This window comes from Aethina tumida, chromosome 2, assembly GCF_024364675.1.
Source record: "Aethina tumida isolate Nest 87 chromosome 2, icAetTumi1.1, whole genome shotgun sequence".
NCBI classification, from domain to species: Eukaryota; Metazoa; Arthropoda; class Insecta; order Coleoptera; family Nitidulidae; genus Aethina; species Aethina tumida.
This window is the reverse complement of record NC_065436.1, coordinates 34,970,360-34,997,313: the sequence shown is the minus strand read 5'-3', so window position 1 is coordinate 34,997,313 and position 26,954 is coordinate 34,970,360. Positions and strand designations below refer to the sequence as shown.

General features: G+C 29.8%; 1 protein-coding gene across 2 annotated transcripts in view; it reads left to right on the top strand.

The window, feature by feature from the left end:
* LOC109607020 (carboxyl-terminal PDZ ligand of neuronal nitric oxide synthase protein) overlaps positions 1-26,954 on the top strand; it is a 57,120-nt gene that overhangs the window by 27,493 nt on the left and 2,673 nt on the right. Inside the window, exons 3-9 of one of the 2 annotated variants that reach the window (XM_020023549.2) lie at positions 7,441-7,512; positions 7,566-7,658; positions 8,630-8,794; positions 20,052-20,223; positions 25,137-25,288; positions 26,418-26,633; positions 26,682-26,831. In XM_020023549.2, coding sequence (XP_019879108.1) covers positions 7,441-7,512; positions 7,566-7,658; positions 8,630-8,794; positions 20,052-20,223; positions 25,137-25,288; positions 26,418-26,633; positions 26,682-26,831 — 1,020 coding nt within the window. Of the gene's footprint in view, positions 1-7,440; positions 7,513-7,565; positions 7,659-8,629; positions 8,795-17,756; positions 18,637-20,051; positions 20,224-25,136; positions 25,289-26,417; positions 26,634-26,681; positions 26,832-26,954 lie in introns of those variants that run through there. The other variant, XM_049962886.1, reaches the window with a different exon arrangement.

Below are 26,954 nucleotides of genomic sequence, written 5' to 3'. Positions count from 1 at the left end.
ACTTTGCTGAATAGACATCTTGAAGCATCATTAAATGGATGAAAGATTAAAATTCATCAAAAGTGATTCGCTTAAAAAGTTTTGATACGCTTTAACAGTCGCAAAGTCACGGTTTAACTAATATAAACAAATAAAAAAACACAATTCGGTTGTGAACAATTCAACCAGCGAATTAACAGGAACCAGTTAATTGTCCATTAGCATTTTAAAAGCGACACCGAACTTTATTGCATCGCTTTTTTTCGTATCGGAAACAGTTATGCCATGAAATATGTCTACGAAATCCAATACCTAATTTCCTCCGTACGCGAAAAGCGTGTCCGACTATTAAATTTCCTAGAACAGATTTATAATCGCCATAATACGGTACATTTATGCTGGCACAACTTCATATCGTAAATACTCTATAAATTATGCGTCACGAAAGACACAGTTTTTAGTGTCATTTTAACAAATTCGAAACTGCGGTGATGTACCGTAATTATAGTAATCCACTTTAATGCTGGCTGGACTAAAAGGGCCCCTAACAGTCAAGTTATTTGTCGGTTTTCACGGTTTTCACAGTGCACTAAATTAGAACGTGCAAAACGAGGTATTAGTCAGGTGGCCATTAAGTAACTACCTCCATTAAACTCCCGGGAAATCGGTTATGTATACACCCTGCAAGTTTGCCTCATTAATCCCCGGAATAATTGAATGAAGCGCCATTAACACGTTTTGAACATGTCACAGTGCAGACACAAACGATCATAAACTATATTGTTGAAACCGCGGTTGCTGAGTATCTTTCTGTGTTTTCGGCCTGCGGAAAAAGCCGACGAACTTTTCAATTTATTTGTTAAAAACTTTTTCCTATTACGCCCCAGGTCCGCATACTTTATCCCCCCGATCGAACAAAGATTGGCCGGCATCGGGGAACCGTTCGGGGAGGAACACGTCCTAATCTGTAAATTGGGCAAATTTCTCCTCTAAGCCCGACCATTTAAATGCCTTAGTTTGCGTTTCTTTGCCCAGAATTGTGTTAGATAAAAGCTGAAACGAAAATCAGTCACCCGCAACCGTTTTAGGGAACAAGACGAAAATGTAAGGGGAACAAAAAACTAGAGTCTAAATGTCTCTCAAATTTAATCAGTTGTTTTGTATTATAATACATATTATCAATAGAGTTCTTTTTCCGAGGTTGGTTAAAATTTTTACTTCAACTGATACCTCCTTTCATGTCTTTGTGTATAAATAGGGACAAAGTAAAAACGTCCTAATCTATTTGCAACGAGAATTGAAATTCAGGTGTAAGTAACGCCCGGAATACATTTCAGTTGTTACATTGTTTGGATTATGTTTCCTGCATATTCATCGCATGCAATTCAGACCTAATTCCAAACTTCCTGCTAATAAAATTTATGTGCTTATGGTTTATTCAGAATTTTACAATAATATTGTGTTATACAATGTGATTTTTACGTGAAAAATAAACGATAAAAGAAACTTCAGTTTCAGTTAACTATTCGTATTAAATCAGAGTAGAGGAGATAACATGCAGTAAAATTGAAATGGGTAGTAAAGTGCTATTATAGTGAATGTCCTAATAAAATAAATCGTTGGATTTCTGATATGGGTTTTTAAGGGATGAAATAAAACGAAAATGTAACTACATACATTGTTACAATTTTAAACTGTCTGATTGGTTTATCAAAGAAATAAAGTATTTAAATATATTTATTATTATTTAACAATAATATTTAACAGTAATTTAACAATAATATTTAACAGTAATAACATTTTATTGAATAAGTCATTTCTAGCGGGAAGGAGGAATCCAGAGAAAAAGGACATATAATTAATAGCTTAATCTGCTTCAGAAAAGTACTTCACATTGTTACTAAAAAATATGAATCAACACATTCAGTCCAAATAACAATAAACAATCTTCCTATGAAAATAACACCTTCATTTCCCTTCAAATAAAAATTTGGATCTCAGATATACTACAAAACCTTCGAAACACGGTTGAAGATGTTCAAAATTACTTAAAAGATACTCTATTTAAATGAATTTTGATTATTAATTGAAAAGTTCTCGAATTTAATTTCGAAGGACCGTTGCGAATACTTTTAAAAATTAACAAACATGCAATAAACAAAAAAAAATGTTCAAACTTTAGTAAATATTCCATAATTTTACGGCGCAGTTTATTACGCATCACTGTTTATAGACGGTCATAACTTGCACAGGGTACCCAACAAAATATTAATAATTTTTACACATTAAATGTTTGCCATTTTATGAGCAGTTACATTGTCCATTTATTATGTTTAAAATTGAATTTAACGGGGAATTATATTGATATAGATGCAAAATGAATAATAGCAGATAGAATATAATATAATTATTTTAAATAAAATTAAAATATTTTGATTGCATTTAATTAGAGGTGTGCTTTTTCTAATTAACCATAAATAATAATGTATGCTATTTCCCTGAGCACCTCTATATATCTGTTTTTTCTACTAAATAGAAATAGTAAATATAAAAATATTAATTTTTTAATTACCATAGATGCGCATTCACCATTTTTAATATTTACTGATGTTTTTATAGTAGCATTATTAAGTTTCCTTAATCCATTTATTTAGGAACATAAATCTTAATCCCAAACCTAATTTGCTTCCAATATTTTGTGATAAATCTGAACCTTTCAGGAATTTAATTAAATTGCATAAATTATCCTCCTCCAATTTCTTATTATTGTCCCGAATTTAATTTTAGTCGGAAATTAATTATTAATCTGAGCAAAGCGTGCAACTACAACAACTTCAATTCGTGCATCTCCTTGTTTATTTACCATAAAGCGGCAGTAAATTAATATAATCCGCAACGTATGAAGTTTATTACATACCCGAGTTTGTACCAGGAAGCGAAAACGTTTTACTACTCCATTGTTAGAGTGGTTTTTTTATTGATCTAAGTGGCAAGTTGATTATTCCGTTCAGACGTATGTGTCGGAATTTATGAGTGGAAGAGATCATTAGTGTGGTCCCGAAAAAGGAGTCCCGAGGGTGGATTCAAATGATTAGATGGCAAGAGAAAAAAAAGATTCTGCGTCACTTGCAGGATTAAATTCTTTTTATAATAAGATGAAAAAAGTGGAGATTTTAACATCAAATTTATTTTTTTATTTGATATATATTAGATTAGACTATTTTTTCACCAAAACAATTAGAGTATTAATAAATGAACTAAAATTTTAATTTAATTAAGTATTGAAGAGCGAGGAAAATGACGGTCATAAAGCAGCTGCAAGGAAACCTACACGGTTTCCTTTTCAGTGAAATTTGAATAGGTTTCACCTAAATTCAACTGAGTTGAAAAGGGTTTATCGGTATTTGTGCGTAAATCGTGAAACAACGATCCGCGAACTGCAATATAAATATTTTACAAGGTACGTTTTCAGTCCCGTTCGCTTTTCATCGTTCAATGAGGCATTCATTAATTTCGTTTCGGAATTTAAGTTTGATTTTCTTGATAATTAAATATTTATTTTGATTCTCGACTTTTAGAGGGACTTTTTTAATTCAGATAGAAATGAGTTTTGGAAATGGTTATTAATTAATTTCGTAAAACTTTTTTGTGAATTTCTAAATAATTAAAATTTAAATATAATATTTTTATCTGGAATTCCATTAAAAAACTGGATGTAGTTTATTTTTTGAATTTTCAGTATACAGTAGTGGTCATTATTATGGTAACTTTTTAAAGTTTAATGTTATATACTATGGCCGTAACTATTTCACTTAATGTGAACTCTTAAAATAATTTACTAATATTGTTTTATGCTGTAAAAGTAATATTTTTATATTCTATAAAATGTTAATTTATATTTCTGAACATACATATGAATATAAATACGGTACATACACCAAAATAACATTTTTTACAATTTTTGTTTCTCTGTCTGTCTGTTTGTTCCGGCTAATCTTTGAAATGGCTGGACCGATTTTGACGGGACTTTTATTGGCAGGTAGCTGATGTAATAAGGAGTAACTTAGGCTACTTTTATTTTAGAAAAATAAAGTAATGTTGCAATGTCCAAGTATTGTCCAGTACCACGCGCAATTCACGCGTATGCCACCACTGGGTCAGGTCGGGCGCCTCTCATCACTTCTCCCACCAACGATTGATTGATGTTTGATTTGATTGATAGGTATCTTTTATAATTCCACCGATCCGTTCTTCTTATCTTATCTTATTTTAATTCAAAATATTTTGTTACATTTTTACTGATTTCCTTTTTTACCTTTAAGTAATAATTATAAATTCATTGTTAAGGGCTCAATAATCTTTGGAATCTCGAGATCACCGTCTAGAAAACAATTGTATTCAACACGCTGTCGGACGAAGTCGCGAGTACAGCTAGTTTTTAATATAATTTAATAGGTAGCAAAATAATATTTCCATTACTGAAATTAAAAGTTAAATAAAATATCTTTTACTTAAAATTTGTGTAAATTTTTCAAGATAATCAACGATCGAATCCAAGTAAAAGTTTTCTAGAAATACATACTAGGTTTTTGTAACTGTTCAACATGTTTAATTGTTGTATTGTAGTTGTTGAACAAATATTTTTTTAGTCAGTAACCTCGTCAATGTTGAAACAGTACAACTGTCCGAACACTTACACAACGCAACATCTCGCATTAAAAATAAATAGACAACTGCACACCGAGGTGAACGATCGAGTATTTTCGAAAAATCTAAAAAAAATAAAAACGAAAAACTCCAAGTAGGCCCAGTAGTAATTATATACGACGTCGGCGCCGTAACATCTATTTTAAGAGCGCATACACACATGTGTTATGACGTATGACGTCTCCGTTCGCCAAAATATACAGGTGATTGTTTTACGCTACAGTTAGGACGTTTTGTGTATAAATAAAGTCGCTAGTTGCGTCCAGCATCCATTTTATCGCTAGATTGATTGTGAACGTTTTTGTCATCGAGGTAAATTTCAAATATTATTAATACAATGACAGATTGTTATGGGGCAATATTAATTGCAATTAGCCGATTTAATTTTATTACGAGTCATTTTCGTTATTAATTCCATTTTTAGCAGGCAATAATCATTCATCATGACGTTTCTAATTAAATGTTTTGACAAATGTTGTTGGTTTACATTGAATGATTGCAATTTAAAATTCGGTTTAATTACAGGAACTATGCTAAAATTGTACAGTATAATTCTCAGTTAATTTTGTATAATTAAATGAACAGTGATGCTTTTTAAATTATAGATACTCTTTAATTAACAAAGGATTTTATTGAAATGATGAAACTATTGATAAACGAACAAACTGTAAAAAAATAAATCACTGATTTTATTAAAATCAACAGGCAAACAATCAAACAATGTTTTATTGAATGACGTAATCAATAAATCAGTCTATTTTATTGTTGAATGCGAAATTTTAATTTAAAACAAAATTTTATTACTCAAAGCGATTGAAATTATAGAATATTTTATTAAAATAACGAACAAACATTAAAATAGAACATTTAAATAGATTCTAAGAAATAATAAGGAAGAATTAATTTGTATTGTCAGTAGTGAATTCAATCGTTTGGCTGACAAGCATAATGTTTACTTTCAATTACATTAAACAGATGGTCTTTGTGAATCATGTATGAGCACGTCTTTGTTAAAAGTCCTGCCTCACTTTGGACTAGTTTAACCATTTAATTAAGTTCAACGTCCAACAATGATTGCACTATTTTTGTTTTATTTTGTGCCCCACAATCTAATGTGTCTGTGTGTGAGATTTATATTTGAGTTGAGTCGCAAATTATGTAAATTCATTCAGATTACTCAAAGCTGCGGCTTTTGATAAAAATGTGCAAAGCACGATTCAAATGTAATTAGGTCCTAATTAGATTTGCCCGCCGAAAACATATTGGTTTCGAAGTTCTTGCCAGACGAAATATCAAAGGAAGGAAAAAAAGACGTGGATAAGCGGATTACAGGATAACGAGATAACTCCTCGGTTATTAAAGATGGAAGTCACTGTTTTAATATATGTGTTATTAACATTTTGTAATGGTGGAAATCAATCTGGTATGAAAACAAATTATCTGGACAAATTGAGTTGGGATAGGTTGGATATTATCGTGCTATTACGGAATTACAATTTAATGATGCGAATTATACCTGGAACTTAGTGTCAGTTGTACAAAGCGTTTCAGAATGTAATATCGGCTCACTTTGTATTACGGACTATTATTATTCGAATTGCATTCTGTTGCTTGCAACGTCTGTGCTCAATATTCCTGTAATTAAAACTTGGATATACAAAAGCTAATAACATATAATAATTTCTAAACAATTTTTATTATTTCGGAGATTAAAAATAAGAATGAAATTATAATGCAAAATTTTATTATTCAATTATTACAAAAATTCCAGGACGTCACATTAATTCAAAACGTTCAGCAACAAATTTTAGTGTTGTACCGCAATTTCATCAGGGGGGTCAGACATAAAAATGCAAATTTTCGTTTATCATGAATTAAAGACGGAACTCGTCGTAAATCTGGCGGACGTTTTCATGTTAACCGACCCCTTTTTCCGGCGACCGTAAAAGAGAACGTCGCTCGACATAAAATTTTCTGATACATTTTTTTTTTATTTGGTTCGTATTCATAAATTGTAATTTTACTCGACACTGTGTTAAAACAAAACGGAACACTGCTTTTATTCGGTCCGACTGTTGAGATGAGACGTTTTACTGTTCGTTTGCATTAAATTAAAATGTTTCTTTTCTAGGATATGACAAAGAAATATCTAGATCTTGTGTAATAAAGGAAAGGAATTAAAGTTCATGAAATTCATATTACATTTGCGCATTCGCCAAAAATGAAACTTGTCTCAAAACACGGTTCGTCATTTGGAGTGGATAATTTGAATTATTTTAAAAGTTAGAATTCGTTATTACATTGCAACAAATATATTTTCAAAATAATTTTTAATGCATATATTAAACAAAGTAGCATCAACTATAGAACTTTTAAACCAGTAAAGTTTGTTGGGAATTAATAAAACAAAATTAATTAAAATTAAAAGAATAGAATATTAATTGTCAACCCAGCCCTTGCTCTACGAACAGCCTTCAGCTTCCTTGACATCCTCAAAATTAGTGAATGAATAAATTTTTAAAACATTATCAAGCTACTACAAATATTAAGTCTGGTTGGTTTTGAGTGTAAATTTGTCGACCCATACCAGTTCTATTGGATTGCAGTTTGGTGAACATGAGGTCCACTGCAAACGAGTACTTCCAGAATGTTCAAGAACTAAATAAAATATTATTAAATTCATTTAATTTAGAAAATTAAAGACTTTTCTTGGTTTGTTAGAAATCTATGAATAATATATTCTTTTATTTACAGTATATTGGAATGCTGGATGTTCCAAGACCAACAAGTCGAGTTGAAATTGTTGCAGCAATGCGAAGAATACGTGTAAGTATACAGTTAAATTTATATCAATTAAATATTAATTTAATGTTTTTTAGTATGAGTTTAAAGCCAAAGGAATCAAAAAGAAAAAAGTGACAATAGAAGTTTCGGTGGACGGACTGAAAGTGACCCTAAGAAAAAAGAAAAAGGTATAAATTCTATTTTATAATTTTTTAAAATTTTGCTGAGTGCGGATTCCGACTGAAGAAATTACATTATCCTTTTGGTTGAATAATTTCCAATAAACCATTATAAAGAGCTGGATAAAAGGAAGTCACGAAGTCTACTTGTGAAGTAGAGGTTGGCGACAAATGTTTGCTGAAGCAATATTGAATCGTTCCGTGGTTTATTTCATTATTGGGAAAGTTGTTCCATTTTTCCGAGAATGAGATAACTCTATTAACTTTAATGTCCAAACGGACGTATGTTTTTAACAAAAACTAAATGATAAACTTAATTTTTAGTAAATTTAACAATATTTTTCGCCATGTTAAAAACTCGTTGTAAACCAACTCGTGTAAAAATATAAGGAAATACAACATTAAATATAATTAAAACAATTTCGTTCTAAATTAAATATTTTCACCTAAAATTCTCTTGACCACCCACCATGAATTTTAATTACGTTTCACGCGGGACAAAACAAAAGGACCATCACTAAAACAATGTAACATATGTTCCCGTCTCCGGAAAATATAATAATATTTCATGTAAATGTCGCACATGCGAAAAATATACACGACAAGAGTTGGTTCTAATCCCCGGAAAAATTGTGTAGTGACAAAGGGAAGCCTTCGAAATATAAAAGTCACTAATAAAAATTTAGTGTCCGCCATTTGCCGGCGATGCAGCCGTTAAAAGTATTTTCTTGTTCTTTCCGCCCGAATACAAAACTTCCCGCTTCGCGTTTCCACTCGCATTTATCTCACTTCTAGGGATATTTCTTAATTATGTTTATTCAATCGCTTCCCGTTTGTCTAAACAGATTCTCCTTGTGTTTGTCGAAAACCGTAACGGTGGAACGTAGTTTGATAAATCTATCAGAGTTTATAAAAAGGGAGTTAACACAATAAAAGTAATCCCGTATCGAATCGTGGCATTATTGCGTTTTTCTTTGCAGAGAAAATATTGGCTGGATGATGGGAAATCCGTATTGTTGTGCCACCCGATCTACAGAATATTCTACGTGTCGCACGATTCGCAGGATATGAAAATATTTAGTTACATTGCCAGAGATGGATCGTCTGATGTTTTCAAGTGTGCTGTGTTCAAGTCCAATAAAAAGGTAAATAACCATAATTTTCCTTTGTGTTTTTAATAGAAAATAATAATATATTATTATATATATCTAAATTTATTATATTAAAATCATAATTTTCTTAAATATTTATATAAAATTTGTAAAAATATGCTGTAAAATTTAGATACCAGCAAACTTGAATAATCTGAACATTTTATTTTCTAAACAAATTTGCAAAAAATATATAGTCTCTGAATTAAAAATAAATAAATATTTAAATATGTAATAATTTTTTTAAAACAGTTTAATGAATTTTATCATTATTTAATAAGTGAATTTTATCGTAATTTGAAGCATATTTAATTTTTTTAAATATTGTTAATAAATATCTAACATTTTTATTAATCAATATATTTAGTAATTTAATGATTGCTTAACATATTTTTATACTTCCAACAATTTAATAACAATAATACGATTTTATTTACAAAAATTGAATTCAAAACAGTAAAATTTCTATAAAATTGCTGGTTATCTATTTTTAATTGGTATTATTAAACAAATTTACAAAAAATATACTCAATATACACATTGAATTAAAAAAATAAAATATAAATTAAAATATTTAAATATGTGATAAATATAAATGTATTTTATTTTTTAATATTGTTAATAAAAATTCTTATTTTTTTATTAAACAATATAATTTTTAAATAATTTAATGACTGTTTAACTAATTTTTAAACATTTAACAAATTTAATATATTTCTATTATTATATCTATGTTTATTATTTTAAAAATTATTTATTTGCCTAAATTTTAAAATCAAATTCATAAAAGCATTCTGTAAAATTTGGATTCCAGACAAAATTGAATAATCTGAAAACTGTAAGATTGTATTTTCTAGAATTGAATTACTTAAATATATCAAATAATATAATTTCTAAAAAGAATGTATCAACTGTTTATCTATTTTTTAGCGATATTATTAAACAAATTTGCAAACAAAATATATTTAATATAGACAATTAATTAAAAGAATAAATAAAATATTTAAATGTGTGATTTTTAAATATTTTAATTAATTCTATGATTTATTATTAGTTATGTTTATTTTTTATAATATACATTATTTATTTGCCTAAATTTTAAGCAACATTCATAAAAATATGCTGTTATAAAATTTGGATACCAGACAAAATTAATTTGAATTGTAAGATTTTATTTACAAGAATTGAATATTTCAGAGGGTTTATTTTAAAAAAAAAATTTTGCCTCAACTGCTTATCTATTTTTAAACAAATTTGCAAATAAATAAAATATTTAAAAAAGTGATAATTATTTTTTAAATATTTTAATGAATTCTACTATTTATTAATTAACTTTTTATCATTATTTTTACCATTTTTGTATTTAATTTTTTAATATTAAAAAAATCAGTTTTTTTATTAACTAATATTTTTATTATTATTTATGTTTTATAAAATAAATTATTTATTTGGCTAAATTTTAAAGCAACATTCATAGAAATATGCCCTTGTAAAATTTGGATACTAAAATTGACTAATCTTGAAGATTTTATTTACAATAATTGGATTAGTTAAATATTTTAAAGGGTTTATATTTCTCAAAAAATACATTACATACTAACTATTGTTCCTCTTTTAATTGATAAACAAATTTGTAATAAATACATTTAATATTGCTATATAAACCCTAATAAATATAGATACTCAAACAATGGTCATGAAAGCCTTAACTTTTACTACATTTTTTTTAATAATCAATATATTTTTAATGATAATTTTAGGTTTTTAATAAATTTAATATATTTTTATTATTCAAACATTTCAATTAAAGAAAGTTTCACTATTTACTGAGCAGTACGTAGTATAGTACAAGATAAAAAATAAATGACTAATAAATTTGTTGTGCTGTAAAATAATAACAGAGATAGAAACGTTGTTTTGTTTATGTTATAAATTTGCATTAGTCAGACAGATGGAAATTAAACGGTGTACTGAGTTTCAACCGAAATCAAATAAATTTCCTGTGATTAATACGTATGCCACAGCAATTTATTATTACGAATATTGCAAATTACACACGATTTGATATCCGGAATTATAAATACATCGACTAAACATCATTTTTTAGTAAACAATTATCCATTCATGGCGTAGCAAAACAGTTTCGTTTAATTTTAATTTTGTCGCTTACCAGGATTATAAACAGACTCAATTGCGATATGTCCAGAAGATGATTGACTCCTTTTGATCTAAAAAATATATATATATATAATTAGATCCTGGCACGGATGCCTGCAAAAATTAATGAAAGTCAACTCATCTCATTGCCAACTGAGCTAGACGCGGAAATCTCTTCTATTCTATTTATTTGTTTAATGACTATTTCCATTTTTTGGTACAAATATTTTCGGGATTTGTACTAATAAACAAAAACACCATTTGGAAAAAATATTTATGTCCAAAATATATCTACATTAATTTATGATTAAATATACGTTTAATATAGTAACATACCTCTGTTTTTGTTTTGAAATTTGCATAAGAGAAGCTAAAATTAATTGGGTTAACGATAAAATACTAACAAAGTTTCAGTAATTTATTTCAGTGTAATTTATAACTATTATTTTTGTCAACGAAATTTGATTTTCTATAATTTCGATAGTTCAAACATTTATTTTTAGTGTCTGTTGAAACATGCCATCTCTCAAACTCTGTCGACATAATTATCCAACTAAAACGAAACTGTCAGTACGTTGTAATTAAATTTGATAAATTTTAGCATATTTCTCTCAGTAATTTATAAACAATTTTCACACGTTTTACTTCGAATGTGCAACTTATTAAAGTTTTTAACTAATCAAGACTTGAACTACAAAAATAAAATTCAATAACAAATTAGTACCTTTACAAAAAATTAAATATTTTTGTAGATTAGAAAATAGTATTAATTAAATTAAAGTAGGAAATTTCAATAATTATTTTTTTATTGAATTTTTGTGAAATTTCCCATTTGTTTAATACGAATCAATTCACCATCGATCCTCGAGCAACACAAGTACACAGAACAGAACCAATTTTACGTACGCGATAAATTGTCGGTTTTAAGATCACCGACGGAATTCGGTGAAATAAATTTTGCTGAGCAAACAGCGAAATACGTTTGAGGATAGGGCCACCCTCGCATAAAGCATGCACGATACACCGCCGCCACTTCGCACCACCAATTGACCGAGATGACAATTTACGGCACCGTTCAACATGCACAAATCGGACACGCGAATATTTATGGACCGCAATTTTCGGCTTTTCCGATACGGAACACTGTTTTTAAGGGGTGCATGTTAAAGTTGAATTTTTTGTTTGATCTGGAGATAAAATTAGTCCCGGTTTTCGATGCTTGTGTTGAGTGATTTGTTGTTGTCCACAACGTGTTCAGTGTCAGGCGATTCCAGGAAGCTCGTTAGTTTTTTAAAATGGAATGCGGGAGTTTAAAATTATTAAAACCTTCACCGACAATAGATGTGATGGAATTCCGGCATTTTGGCGCCGAACGGACACTGGCAACAATTCATAAGTGACATCTTATAAATAAATTTAAAAAATACATATTTTATATCTCCAGTAATTTATTATATTTACATTTGATAAAATATGATTTCCGTAAAATCTACTCTATGAACTTTATTTAGATACTGAGGCAAATTGTTTAAATTTTTCACAAATATCTTGAATCAATCTCACAAGCTTAAAGGATACATCAATTTATTATATTTACATTTTACATAAAATTTGATTTCTGTAACATTTACTATACAAACATTATTTAGAGATACTGAATTTAATGAGGTTACATATAGAATTTATTCAAAAAATCTAAAAAACAGCTTTATATTTGTTATTTGTTTAAAAGTGTTTAAAAATAAATTAATAGGTCAATAAGATTTTGATATCAAAATCGTGTTAATCTAAATCGATGGCAGTTGGCAAAGTTACAATTAAATTTAATGACGTTGTTAAAAATAATGACGTAGCCCGGAAAAAATATTTGAAACGTCGCCGAAATAAGCACACGACAAAGAAAAGATGTCTCGATATAATTAGCACAGATACATTTTACGCAATAATTGAAACGAATTGTGCAACGAAGTTTGCTACTTTTGAACAACTTCGTTTTCGAAAATATTTTCCAAAAAATTCTTTATTCATCACTGCGCAACAATTTGTTGCTCCTGGTGTCCTGGCTTATCCTTAAATTATAAGACAATGAAAATTGTTGCTTCAAAGTACTGGTTACAAACCTTTGTCTAAGAACTTGGATTCTAAAATATAGGTTTTGTGTGAAAATTATCTTTTTCGCCCCTGTCCAGGTCTTTTTTGATTGGTTATCCGTTTCTTAAAATTCACTTTTGAACTCACCGATTGTGTTACATACCTTATTTTGACTTTTACCTTCGTTGTAAAGAGCAACAGCCACCACATTTTATTTTGAAATATTCCGATTATTTATTTAAAGATTTTAAAATACTGTTACAAATACAAAACTAATTGTTTTATAATTATAAGAAATGTCGATGTTTAGTTTTTTATCCTGTTTAACGAAAAAAAAAACAAATACATCGGAGATAATTTTAGGATACCATATGGAGAAAATTAATAATTAACTAATAATTTAATATAGAGCCTGTTTAAAATTTTATATTAAAAGAAGATATTAAAAACTTAGTAAATATTCCATAATTTTGCAACGCAGTGTATTTTATTAGAGAATATTTTTTCCATTTTGTTTCATTATTTTGTAACGTTAAATTCCAGCGAAATATATAAAGTTAAATAAATATTTTTCCATAACATTTTTATGAAAAAATAATTTTTTAATATTAAAATTGTGCTTCCATAAAAAATAGAGAGGAATAAATTGAAAATGTCGCACCTGCACATGATTAAACAATAGCTTGCAAATGGCGTCGATAAAATCAGCACACTTTTAGTTAACAATTTAATAACCTATGTTTGAACACCTCGCATAAAAAAAAATATTGAAAATTATCGCTTATTACTAGGTGCGTTAACGTTCAACGTATGCTTGAGTGACGGCTCTTGAATTGGATATTAACCGTGAGAACTGCATTATATTTAATGAGAATTTTAACAGCCTGAAAATAAAATCATGGTTTTAATTAAGAACTTCCCATTAATAGTAATAAAGTTCGCAATTAAATGGGAGCGGAGGATTTAATAATTCCAATATCCTTTAATAAAATCCATTATGTTGAACACACTTGCTGTGAATAAACACAATCTTGATTGTGATGCTTCAATAATTTCCAAATTTATAATAGTGTTAACAAAAAGATTCAAAGTATTCATTTAAATTTCTTTGAAAACATTATTTATAGGCTTATTTATAATTAAATTTTTAATAAGTTAAACATTAGACTTTCGAAGAAAGTTGCGAATTGTGGAAATCCTAAAAATAAACACGTGTTCTATTGCCAATTTATTTTTAATGTCGATAGTAGATTTAACTAGTTTGTGATGTTTCATACACCAAACAAACTCTGTCTCTCTATTTGGCGAAAAAATAAATAACTCATTTTTTATCTTGCTGTTACTTTAGATTGTTAAAGTTTTGCTATAAAAATCCTAAAGACAAAAATATTATGTTAAATGAACAGAAAATAAACAAGTTGAACCATTTAAAACAATGACTGTTTTTAAGAAACGCTTAATGGACGCGAAGAGAAGAAGCGCAATGAAACTGACACAAAAAACCATTAAGGAACTCCCACTCTTATATTTTTAATGATCCCCATGTTGTGTTATTGAATTCTGATTACCGAAGTGAAAAAGTGCCCCGACATTGTTTTAAAACTGTTCATAATTGAAATGGTAAATTATTCCAGTCTATCGAGCTGATGGAGGTTGCCTTTAATAACGTTTTTCTGCCGGACTTTATTAATGGCAGTTAAATTGGAATTAAATCCACCCTCACTTGGAATTTGCGTTATTGGAGATATATCGAAATTGGTTTCAACGGAGAGGAATTAATTTCTAAATAGTTTCAGGGACAAGCAATAGATTTATTTTGTTTTGTGTGAATTTTTAAAAATTCTTTGAATTATATTTGTGTAAGATACTAAAAACAACCAAATAAATAAAGAAAATATTTATTCATGAAATTTTATTTTTAAGTAAAGCAGAGTTCTGCTTTACACATTGATGTTAAATTTCCTCAAAAGTGTGTGTGTAATTATTTTATCTACAAATTTACAAAATTTGATTGTATAAATACACTGTACAGTGTGAATAACTTCATTCCTTGAAAATTCATAATACGAATGACATCATCAAAATAAGTTGTAATAAAATCTGTAACCCGTAATAAATTAAACAAAATTTCATTAACAGCATAACTTCTAAACCAGTAGCAAAACTAAAATTCTCTGCGAAATTAATTAAAATTAAAAAATAACTATATTAACCGGTACATTTTTCGAATCAGTACATGATCGTTACCCCCTCGCTCAACGAACAGCTTCCATCCTCCTTGGCATATTCGAAATTAGTGAACGAACAAATTCTTGATTTTGCTAGCTTACTATTCTTCTCTGAGAGCATTAGCAAGCTTTTCCACTTTACGCTGGACGTTTCGATCTGATCCAAATTCTTGAGCAATTGGAATAATAATTAGTTGAATAACCAATTGTTGTCGTGGTACATTTATAGTCCCGGTTTAATATGAGCAACTCCGTATATTTTAAGATATTATCCAAAATTAGCAATTGGAGCTATGTTTTTCTCATATCCCTCCTCACATTCATATCATGATCAAATATCCAACGGAGTGATATAATGGGAACCCAGACTCAATTGTAAACAAACAATTACGCCTTTCGACTGCAGTTTATAGACGGTGATCGTTGGGCCATGCTTTGCAGGCAACCTGATACTCCTTCTTTAACAGAGACTATCTAAAATATCTTCTAGCTCTAGCACCAGCTTCAAGAAACCTGTTTCTGATAGTACACATACTTAACAGTGATTCCAACGGCTGGATATAAAGAACGACCTGTCTTCTGGTCGTAGGTTTTTGTTCACCACCACCATATCGTATATTGACATTATTAATTTGCCAATAATGATTCCAAGCGCGACTTACTACACTTTTTGATACATTATACATTTGAGCTACTTGTTGAGGACTCAGATTGATATCTTTCAAAGTTACAATTATAACGACAATATCTTCAGTCTTTTTGAGGCATTTCACGAACGCAATCAACAGATACATCCACTTTAAAATTTCCTGGAAATTGTGTAATTATTTTATCTAGAAATTCAACACTTGAGAAGTTATATATATATATATATATATATATATATATATATATATATATATTAGACTGTTTCAAAAAAATCGACAAATTTATTTATTTATATTGAAAATCTTGTTGGAAATGGTAAAAAAAATACTGTGAAAGTTACAGCTCTTAATATTAATATTAAGAAGTGCCGCATCGTAAATTTTAATTTCCCGTTTAAATAACACGGGAACGGTGTTGGATTTTGAAATTTTTTAACTCTCGCTAAAGATAATATTTCAAAATGATCAAAACAGATTTTATAGAAAATTTAATGCTCTGCAAAAAATGTCTCTTACAGTTTTTTGATATATTCATTTTTTCAAAAGTTATTTAACATTAAAGTTGGATTGATTTAAAATTTTGACATTTTTCTCATTTTCTGACGCAACCATCAACTTTATGGGAAAATTTTATATGACATTTTTTGTAGAGAATTTTGATATTTTTTACAGATCATAAGTTATCTGCAGAAAACTAAAATTTTATTAAATAAATGTTATTTTACTGCTTAAAATTAAGCATTTTATTTAAATAAATAGATTTTTACTAAAACAATTGAATGTTTATTATAATCAAAGTAGTATGTATATATATATATCGATACACTAACAGACTTTTACTACAATTTGGCAATTTTTTTCTGTATTCACTTATAACTAGCAATAAGTGTTTCACGAAAAATGAAGAGCAATTACAATACTTATTGCTCATGATCTGTAAAAAATATCAAAAATTTTTTCGGACATTGAATTCTCTACAAAAAATGTCATGTAAAATTTTTCCATAAAGTGGATGGTTGCGTCGGAAAATGAGAAAAATGTCAAAATTTTAAATCAATCCAACTTTAATGTTAAATAACTTTTGAAAAAATGAATATATTAAAAAACAGACTTTTTTGTAGAGCGTTAAATTTTCTATAAAAATCTGTTTTGATCATTTTGAAATATTATCTCTAACGAGAGTTAAAAAATTTCAAATTCCAAGAGAACACCGTTCCCGTGTTATTTAAATGGGAAATTAAAATTTACGATGCGGCACCTCTTAATATTAATATTAAGAGTTGTAACTTTCACAGTATTTTTATTTACCATTTCCAACAAGATTTTCGATATAAATAAGAAAAAAAAATTTGTCGATTTTTTTGAAACAGTATATATTACATATTTATATGTTGTAATTCTTTTAATTTCAAATTTAGTATGTTTTCAAATTTTTCTTATTTTAATACTGAGATGTAGTAAAGACTAAACAAATTTTTATTAAATTCTGACCAGTTTATTTGTGAAAATGGCAAAATTGATGAAATAATCAAATCCAGCAATGAAAAAACAACAGCTTAAGTTTTATCAAAAAAATATATTTATTTGTTATACCACTGTGTAGAATTATTTATATAAAAGTACCAGTATATATAAATATAATTTTTAAATAGTTAATCAAAAAAAAATTGCGTGCTATTTTAAGACCGAATTCATCCTTCATTAGCCCGAGACCGTTGTTACCGTTCGAACAGTCAGTTCCGACCTCCAAAAGCGCGAGTTGAAGTCGCCTCTGCAAACTTAAATATAAATTGTAAGTGAAGGCACCGAGGACTAAATGTGTGTTCGCGGTGCCAACCGACGCATCGGTTCCCGGCGTCGCCGTCCGTAATCATCAGTGTGTTCTACCGTCGGTCACCTGGTCCCCGACGACCGGACCGTCCATAACTCAAATCAAACGCCGGCTATGCCAATCCGAGCGGACTGAGCACCAGTGCATGAATTCCGTGTTGCAGTTGTGCCCGTTGGACCTGTACCAATTGTTAACAAGATGCCAGTTTTGGGACGGGTCAGGCACGGCTTCTGTCACTTCGTAAGGATGTACGTACGTGGAAGTTGAGACTGTTTGTGGAAATACGTACGAGTGTGTGGAAATAATATGAGTAGTAACAAGAAAACGAAGATGGTGCGAGCAAGACACACGAGTTTAGAGATGCCGGACCCCGAAGCGGCGCTCAAGAACAAGAAGCAGGACGTGCTGTCGAAAGCCAGAAGCAAGTTCCTGACGCTAGGCGACGCCCTCAAAAATAGAACGACCCTCGAACCGCCGCAACTGAAAAAGTCCATGACACAAGCTACCCTTGAATATTTTTTCAAGCACTCGCACAACAAAGACAGACACCATGTGTATGCCAACACACGTGTTGATCCGAAGCGGTCGTCGCTGCAAAAACAAAATTCGGTCGGTGCGTATCCGATAAAAATAGAGATCCACGTGGAAGACGAAGACGAGTACATGAACACCATCAACCGGTCGCGACCTGCCACAGTTTGTGTTGACAAAGTGAGTGCACGTGACACCGACGCCTTGGCGTTGGAACGGCCGAGGAAAAAGATCTCGTTCCGCGACGATATCATGGGCTACGAGGTGAACGGACAAGGGAATCTGGTCAGGAAGAACGGCACCAATGGGATTCTGCACAGGACGCCCAGTTACGATAATTTCGATTTGGAGGTAACATTAACGTTGGATTGGGCTATTTTTGATCGGCTGCTATTTATAATTTTTTACTAGTGCATTGTGTAAACAGTTTTGAGTATTGCGGCCGCAAAACTGAAAGGTGTGTACAATCTATGTCAAAATGTTATTTTTAATTGCGTTTGCACGACTACGTGATTTTCAGTTTTCGAAAATGCGTACGTGATTTTGATTTATTGAGGCTCATTAAATCCAATGCTCGAATTTAAATTGGGTCATAGTAAACTATTTTAAGAATACTGTGATCATATGGTGACTTTATTTTTGAGAAAAATATACAATATGAGTTACATCAACTCAATTCCATAATATATTTATAGCAGAATGAATAATCCAAGTTTAAAGGTTGTTTTAGTTAGTAGATAAATTTTATAATTCGGTACAGGATTTTATACAACCATACCACAAAGCAAATAACAAAAATAAAGGAATAACAATTCCTGTTATCCTCTTCGATCTTTTAAATCCATGTCCATACTTCCCTTAAAATTCCTGTGTTGCGTGTATCATCTAATATTTCCCGCAGGACTCATATCTAAACTCTGGAGGCTATTTCGAAAGTTTAGTTTTTGCATCCTCATCTCCTTTGTAAGTTTGGACGACCTCCCTTATCAGTCTGTAAATTGTGGTGATGGGACTTGTTCAAAAATAGGTTTTAGTTAAATTTAACACACCATGTTTGCAGAAAAAACAGCTCGGGATCGTGAAAACCTTTTGTTATTAAAATGTGGGTGATTAATGAAGGTGTTAGTTTGGTTTATATTTAAATGAAACTTAAAAGAAATATATTTTGATACTTCGGTATATTTATTCGGACTTTTATAAATAACGTATTTATTTGGTTACCTTGAATATATTTATTTTTTGGTCTAATTAAACAATTCTTTATGATAAACTATTGAAAAGAAGAAATAGAATATAGAATTTATTAGTATTAATTTTTTATGACTAGAAATTCTCCAAATTTATCCAACATTTTCTCTATTTTTTATATTTATTTACTAAAGAACCTTTTATTAATCAATTTTTAAAATTTCATTTGAAAATTTGTATATTTGAAGTTATTATATATTTTATTTTCTGTTATCTATTAATTTCTTATCGATTATCCTTTATTATTTTTAATATTTAGTATCATTATTTGTATCATTCATATTGAATAAACTTTAAAATTTATTTTTTTTATTTTTTATATTCATTTATTTCTTGCTTGCCCATTTAATGTATGGCTTTTTTAATTTAATTTTTCACCTTACGTTCAGACACATATTTAATTTTGTAACAATTTCTTATATTAATAGTTATTAAAACAAATCAAAATTGTGGGAAAATTAATTAAACTTCTAGTAATAAAATAAGGATTTATCTAAAGTTATAATAACTATTTCCAGAGTCAAGCGATGCGGGTGGTGAGAACGGTGGGCCAGGCGTTCGAGGTGTGCCATAAACTATCGATAAATGCACCGGAAAACGACAATCTATACCAGGACGAGCAGGAGACACTGACCCAGGACCTGCACAGCGACCGTTTCAGCGATAACGCCAGCGATAAACCTAAGAAGGGTAAGTGGAGGTTGTTTGTTCGCACGCCCGGAAAATCTCCCTTGAATGCCATAAAACGTATGAATGATCTACTCAGTTCAGGACGTGTCCTATTACAAGTGAAAGCCACGTTTTCTGGTGCGACGTAAAAATTTGTTTTTGTCGTAAAATGAGTAATGGTCTGATTTTAATAAATTACCGACAAGACTTTCTTCGACATATCGCAGATGGTTTGTGTTGCGTTATAAATATAGTAGTTGTAGACCTGGTTTATGGATGCGCTCATAAAACAGTTGTAAAATTGTTATATGATCAGTTCAAATAAACACACTTCCGATTACATTCTTAAGATGTACTTAATACGTGTAATTTTCGTTTCGTGTAAACACCCACGTCTGATCTGTTTATAAAAGTTTCTGATTGATTTAAATAAATCCGACATCATCCATTTTTCGCTCGGCTTTATGATGGATTGTTGTCAAATTTGTTCGCCATCCTTCATTTCGGATTTTAAGGGTCCGTTTATTTTCGTTAGCAAATGTAAACTTAACGACTGACGTTTTTCCCTTGTATTATAACAATGGATAACAATATTTAGATTAGACGTCAGAAATTTTGACGAGTCTACGTTTGATGAACGTTCAGGGAATCCAAGTGTTGCCGAGAACCTTTTAAAACTCGAGATGCTGATAATTATAACTCATCTTGTTCTGTTTTACGTCTCGTTCATTTTCGGCGTCATTTATATTGCCAGTGTGTAAGACAAATATGACAGAAAACTGACTTATTTGCATTTACCTGTTTAATTATCATCAAGTTTTCGATGTTTTTTACTCATTAAAAGTTACGAATTGAACGATGAAAATATTCATGAGGGTATTTTTAGATAACATAATTCACACATCAAAAGCAACCGATGATTGCGCCCCAGATTCCAATAAAACACTGACAAGAAACATGTCGTTAAGTCAACACTTATTCTTAATATATCGATTGGCTTGACGTCAGTTTTGTACTAAAATTAACTTCAACAATTAATATGCAATCCATTTCAGATCTTAACGGAATTAACTTAAAACTGTTTAGACTATTAAAAGGATAATCGTTTCGAAAGTCGTTAAAATTTTTATGGCAACAAATAAAACATTAAATTATTAATGCATAAACAGCTCAAGGATGCAGACATAGTTAAATTTGTATTGAAATTATTTCAATATTCTGTAAAGTTAGACCAGTTTCAGTCTCGAAACTTGTTGGTCACTATTATAAAGTTAGGTGGAAAGTTACTTCGGATTCCTTGTGTCTAAGAACTTTGTTCGAAATCGCATAAATAATTATAGTGGAATTTCTGAGCTTTTAGGAACGATTCCCGTCTAATTAGTTTTTTACCCATAACATTTCATTGTGTAAGAGGAGTCAGAAAGGTAACATAATTTTAACACTGCTAAAAATAAACAGGTAACAATAACGAACTTTTTTTAAAAAACGTAGTAGAAAATCACATTCTGACGTCAACTGCATATCAATTTTTTGGAGACAATCCAATCGGACACCAATTTCATATTCTTTAATGTTCGGTGTCAAAAAACTATTTTCTAAATAAATCGTCTTTTACTACGTAAATGTGTGAAAACAGTAAACAAATGTCTAGTAAAATTTATAATGCTTATTCGATCATCAATTCAAATTGAAATTTTGTTCGCTATTATAAAGCATAATTCTATATTTTATCTGTTAATAAGCTATATTTTTTACCATTTTATATACTGAAATTTATTTATTTATAATTTAAATAATAATATATATTTTACAGAGTGAACTTTATGAAGAATGGAAGAAGGTATTAATTTGAAATCATTTTAACAATCATAACTTGTCTTGAACTATTTTTCTAATTTATGTGAAACAAAATTTCATTATTGATTTAGTCGAAAGTGACATATATATGTATTAGAATGGTTCTTTATTAACGTAACTTTCCAGTGCCAAAAATGGTGACATTACAGACATTTTTTGAAAAAAATCTACTAAAAAACTATAAGATGGTAAATGTATGTAAGAATATGTTTTCATCGAGAAAAAAATTAATATTTTTTAGGAAAAAATTAATTTTAGATTTGAAAAAATGCTGATTTTTGCGGTTTTAGCTTGAAAATTTTTAAAAATTAACAATTTTTATTAAACTGAGTTTTATATCACAAAAAATCAAAAAGTCAATATTTTTTCATATATTTTTAGAATAGAATAGAAACGTAACCTATCCTATTTGTTTTTCTAAAAGTTTATCAAAATAGAATAATTTCAAAACAAAAATTGTCAATAACATAATTTTTAGATTTTTTATGAATTTTTGAAAATTTTGTAATTTTTATTAAATTTATTAAGCTATATTTATATTTTTTTTATGATTTCTCATGTTTTTTTTTTTAATTTCAAAACAAAAATTATCAATAACATAATTTTTAGATTTTTTATGAATTTTTGAAAATTTTGTAATTTTTATTAAATTTAATAAAACCATATTTATATTTTTTTCATGATTTCTCATGTTTTTTTAAATATTCTATTAATAATAATTTACGAAAAATTTTAATCAAATATATTTCAAATTTTTAATATTTCCATTTTAAATAATTTCTATTTTACCATCTAAGTTTACGAGATATATGTCATATATTTATGACCTTGTTTATTAAAAAAAATGTTTTTGTAATTATTTACTTGAAAATCTTATTATTGTTAACACACTATAGGCGGGTAGCAAAACAGTCCAAACTAAGTTGTTGAATGATAACAAAAAATAAGAGATAATTCTTTCAGTTCCGTATGTAAATCAATAGAGTAAAATTTAATTAGAGTAATTTAAAAAGAAAAATATGAAAAAGTGTCATGCTTTCCATTTTTATAGTTCAAAATAGGAAGAGCCACGATTCTAAACAATTACAGAAGTCACATTATAATAATTCTATAAATTTGTAATAAATAAAATAGATGAATCACTCTGTATATTGTTAAACTATTTGATTTTGTTGTTTAATAACAATTTTAATTACAGTTTTAATTTAACAGATAAATTTAGTTAATTATTATTTAGAGTTTACAAAAGTTTAAAAGGCACCACAAATACGAAACATACCATCAATGAAACAAACAAAACATAATACGATATAAACAACGAATGAATACAAACAGAAAAAAAGTAATATAGGTATTGTAAATAGCTTTATCACAGCACAAATAATTTAATAATTTTTGTTTTACTTCTTTAGTTTTTTCCAATACCCGAGAAAATTGATTATAAATTTGAATATAAAACTTATAATTTAAATAATATAAACATTAAAAATTGTATTTGAAAAGTTCATAAATTTTAAATGTAGAATATATTAATAAATGAATAAAATGTGCTTTTCATTTTTAAAATTCATCAAAAATTTTACTACGTAAAAGCGTTTAATAAATTTTATTGAGTCATAAATTCAACAAATTTAAAATTCGATTTAATCGAAGTAAACGTAAAACGCTGTCAAACATGCAGCATGAATTACATGAGTAGTTAAACATTCAGAATTACACGACAAAGACCCGGATTGTAAAACAGACAGTTAAACCAATTTGGGTCAACAGATATCCATTGATTTATCATTGTTTTACGCAAATCTATATTTGCGATCGTTCAAAACAAATATCCGCAACAGATAAATATTTGTTCTTATCTTCGATCACAGGAACTAAACACAAAATTTCATTATAATTTCTGACATCTTCCGCGGTGCGTACTTCCTCTAAAATTTTGCGATGTGTGGTAATAAACGTCTTGTAGTTTACGGTACGGAAAATTTGTTAAGTTGCCTATTTATTTACACTGGCTACATGTTTACATACTTTCCATTTTTAGTGTTTACATCAAGCGCGCTTTATTAAGTTTTTTGATGAAAAATTGTTTATAATAACTGTTGTACGGTCTATTCCAAGCGGCTCGTTCGCCCATTTATTCCGGTCTTTATGGCCCATAACTTTATTCACTTAAAATTATTATTGTTAATTTTACGCAGATTATACACACTCGTGCGTTTTATTTAATATCGTATATTGTTTGTTCTTATAATTTTTATTAAGGGTTATTAAATAAGTCTGTGTTCTTAATTTACTAAACACAGCATTTACTAAATACAGAGAGAAAGAATATTTTAAGGCGGTTATTGTTTAAAATTAATAAAAGGAATAATAAATCTAGATGCATTTTTGACGCAAAGGATGAATAAAAGCCATTTCCTTGATTTATGAAATCGTCGAAGTAAAATACCATTTGATTGAGCTGACCGAGTTTTATTTTTCATTGATTTTATTTATTTATACGTCAGCTTTCATAAAACGGATTGACAGGTTTATTTTGCTTTTTTAAAATCTCTATTTTATCTGTAGCTTTGTATTGAAACTAAAAAAAGTCAACGGTTTAGTGAGTGTTTTTAAAAAATCAACCACAACAACATAAAATTCTTGTTGCTATTTTTAAATGCACTATTAATCATCAACAAAATTTATATGGCTTCAAATATTTGGTGGCATAATTGACGGAACGAATTCTGTCTGTGAAAACATTTCAAGATTCCTTCAGCTTGACTCAATAATCGTTAAAACCAAAACAATAACACATAAAAAATACCAATTTTAGAACAGCAAAACCTCAACCGTAAATGATCGAGATTATTCGCTTTATTGATGATGTAAGGCCTGCTAAACATTCAGAGTTGACTTGACAAAGGTCTGAGCATCGACCAGACAGCTTAAACCTATGCAGGCTAATTGGAACCCATTGATTTATTAATACGTATTGTTCCAATTTATCCTTGGTCATTAAAAGTGGACAATCACACTAATTGGATGATTTATTTGTTTGTGATTAAAACAAGAGTTTTCCCTTCCTGTTTCAGACATAGTGTCAGAAGGTGCGAGTGATAAACTGTCGTTACCACCAGACGACGGCAGCGTCAAGGATTCGTTCCTCGAGCCGAAAAACAAAAAAACACCGCAACTTGATATATTGCCGCCGCCACCTGAAGTAAACACAAGAAAAACACCGCTGGTAAGGATGCGTGCTCCTAATATTTTGCAGGTTTTTGCGCGTCCGTGATTTATTGCGCGAACCTTTTTTAATGGAAGCTCGCGGCGATGACGTCCAATAAAGATGCTTCGCAGGCAAATTTCTAACCGATGTGTCGCTCACACAACCGAACAACGTAATATTAATTACCTGTACGCTAAACTACGTTTCAACGCGCTTCCCTAAACTAATGCGAGCAATTTAGAGGACAATTCTCCGCCGAATTAAACACCGGGTGCAATAAGATTAAAGAGGATTCCTCGAGTCGGACGCCCAGGATATGGCGGGATTAATTCGACTCACCAGTGGGGATTTATTCTTGTGTACATGCTTTAAACGCTGGAAAAGGACAATATGTCAAATGAGGTTCGTTGGTGGGTTTTAATCTAACTTATTTATGACACAAAGAAGTTCGTAAAATGCCCTCGTCTCGCATGTTTCTTTAATAAATTATAGTAGTATAAACTACATTTATTTAACTTAAAATATGCAAATTGGAATAAATCGAGGCTTAATTACTCCTTAAAAGGCGAATTTTTGATGAAAATTTCATATTTTCAAATTTCAAGCATGTGTGGCATGAATGGGACAAATAAAATTTTCCCCTTTGAATGACAATTTTTCAATTCAGAAAGACAAATTTTTATTTGGCCTGCCAGATCATTAATCCGAATTGTCGCCCTGGGGAAAAAGACGACGAATTCCCGACAGATTTATTCTGTCTAGGTAATGATTTTCCGTCGGAACAGAACATTTAACCTATTATGAGCAGTACTGAGCCACATAAAGTTTAAACTTCCAATCAAGTTGGTCTTTAATCAATCTGACGGCACACGATTTTTCAACGCGTCAGCCCGAACGCGCGTCACACAACAGTGACGTCGTGATAAGTGAAACACTAATGTACTTTAAACAGTATCAACGAGAATAAAATATTTTAACGGGAACTGCTGCAGCCTTTTATTTATTTACACTGTTTAAATATTTCATTATTCAATTACTTCTTGATACAGTTTCAGGACGGAAAAATACCATCTAAACAAACTGAATTTTTAAAACGTTTACAAACGACCGACTCGTTTTGCCTTCATTGTGATTATTTTTTAATCAGATATCGGCAGAGACGTATTCATCACCCCAAAGTGATGCTCTTAACAGTGGCGGCAGCGGGGGCAGCGGAAGCGGATCGTTGCCACCCGCGGGAAGCAACCTATCCGCCCATCACGAGCTTCAGCTGATGAAAGAGCAGATGGAACAACAGACGCAACAGACCCAAGCTGCTATGGCCCAGTTGCAGCTCACCATGGAAAAACTGGCTGCTGAAAAGGTAATAAGACTTTTATCCGCTTCTTGCATTAAACGGTCGTTGTTTTAGAGCGCTAGAAGAGAGGCACAGAAGACGATCAACCAGTTGTTGATACAAAACAAGGAACTGCTGGACCACATTGCCGAGTTGGTGGCCAGGTTGCAGCGTTACGAGAACGCGGGCCAACAACCAACTTTGGCCCACATGACGATGCCGCAGGTATGTTCCTAAGATGTCCTGCTGCATGATTGAATGTTGCAAGAGCCATCGATATTAATACTCGTTAACTTATAGAAGTTGCTTAAAGTTTTTCGTTGCATTCGCACAGTAAATCGATATGAA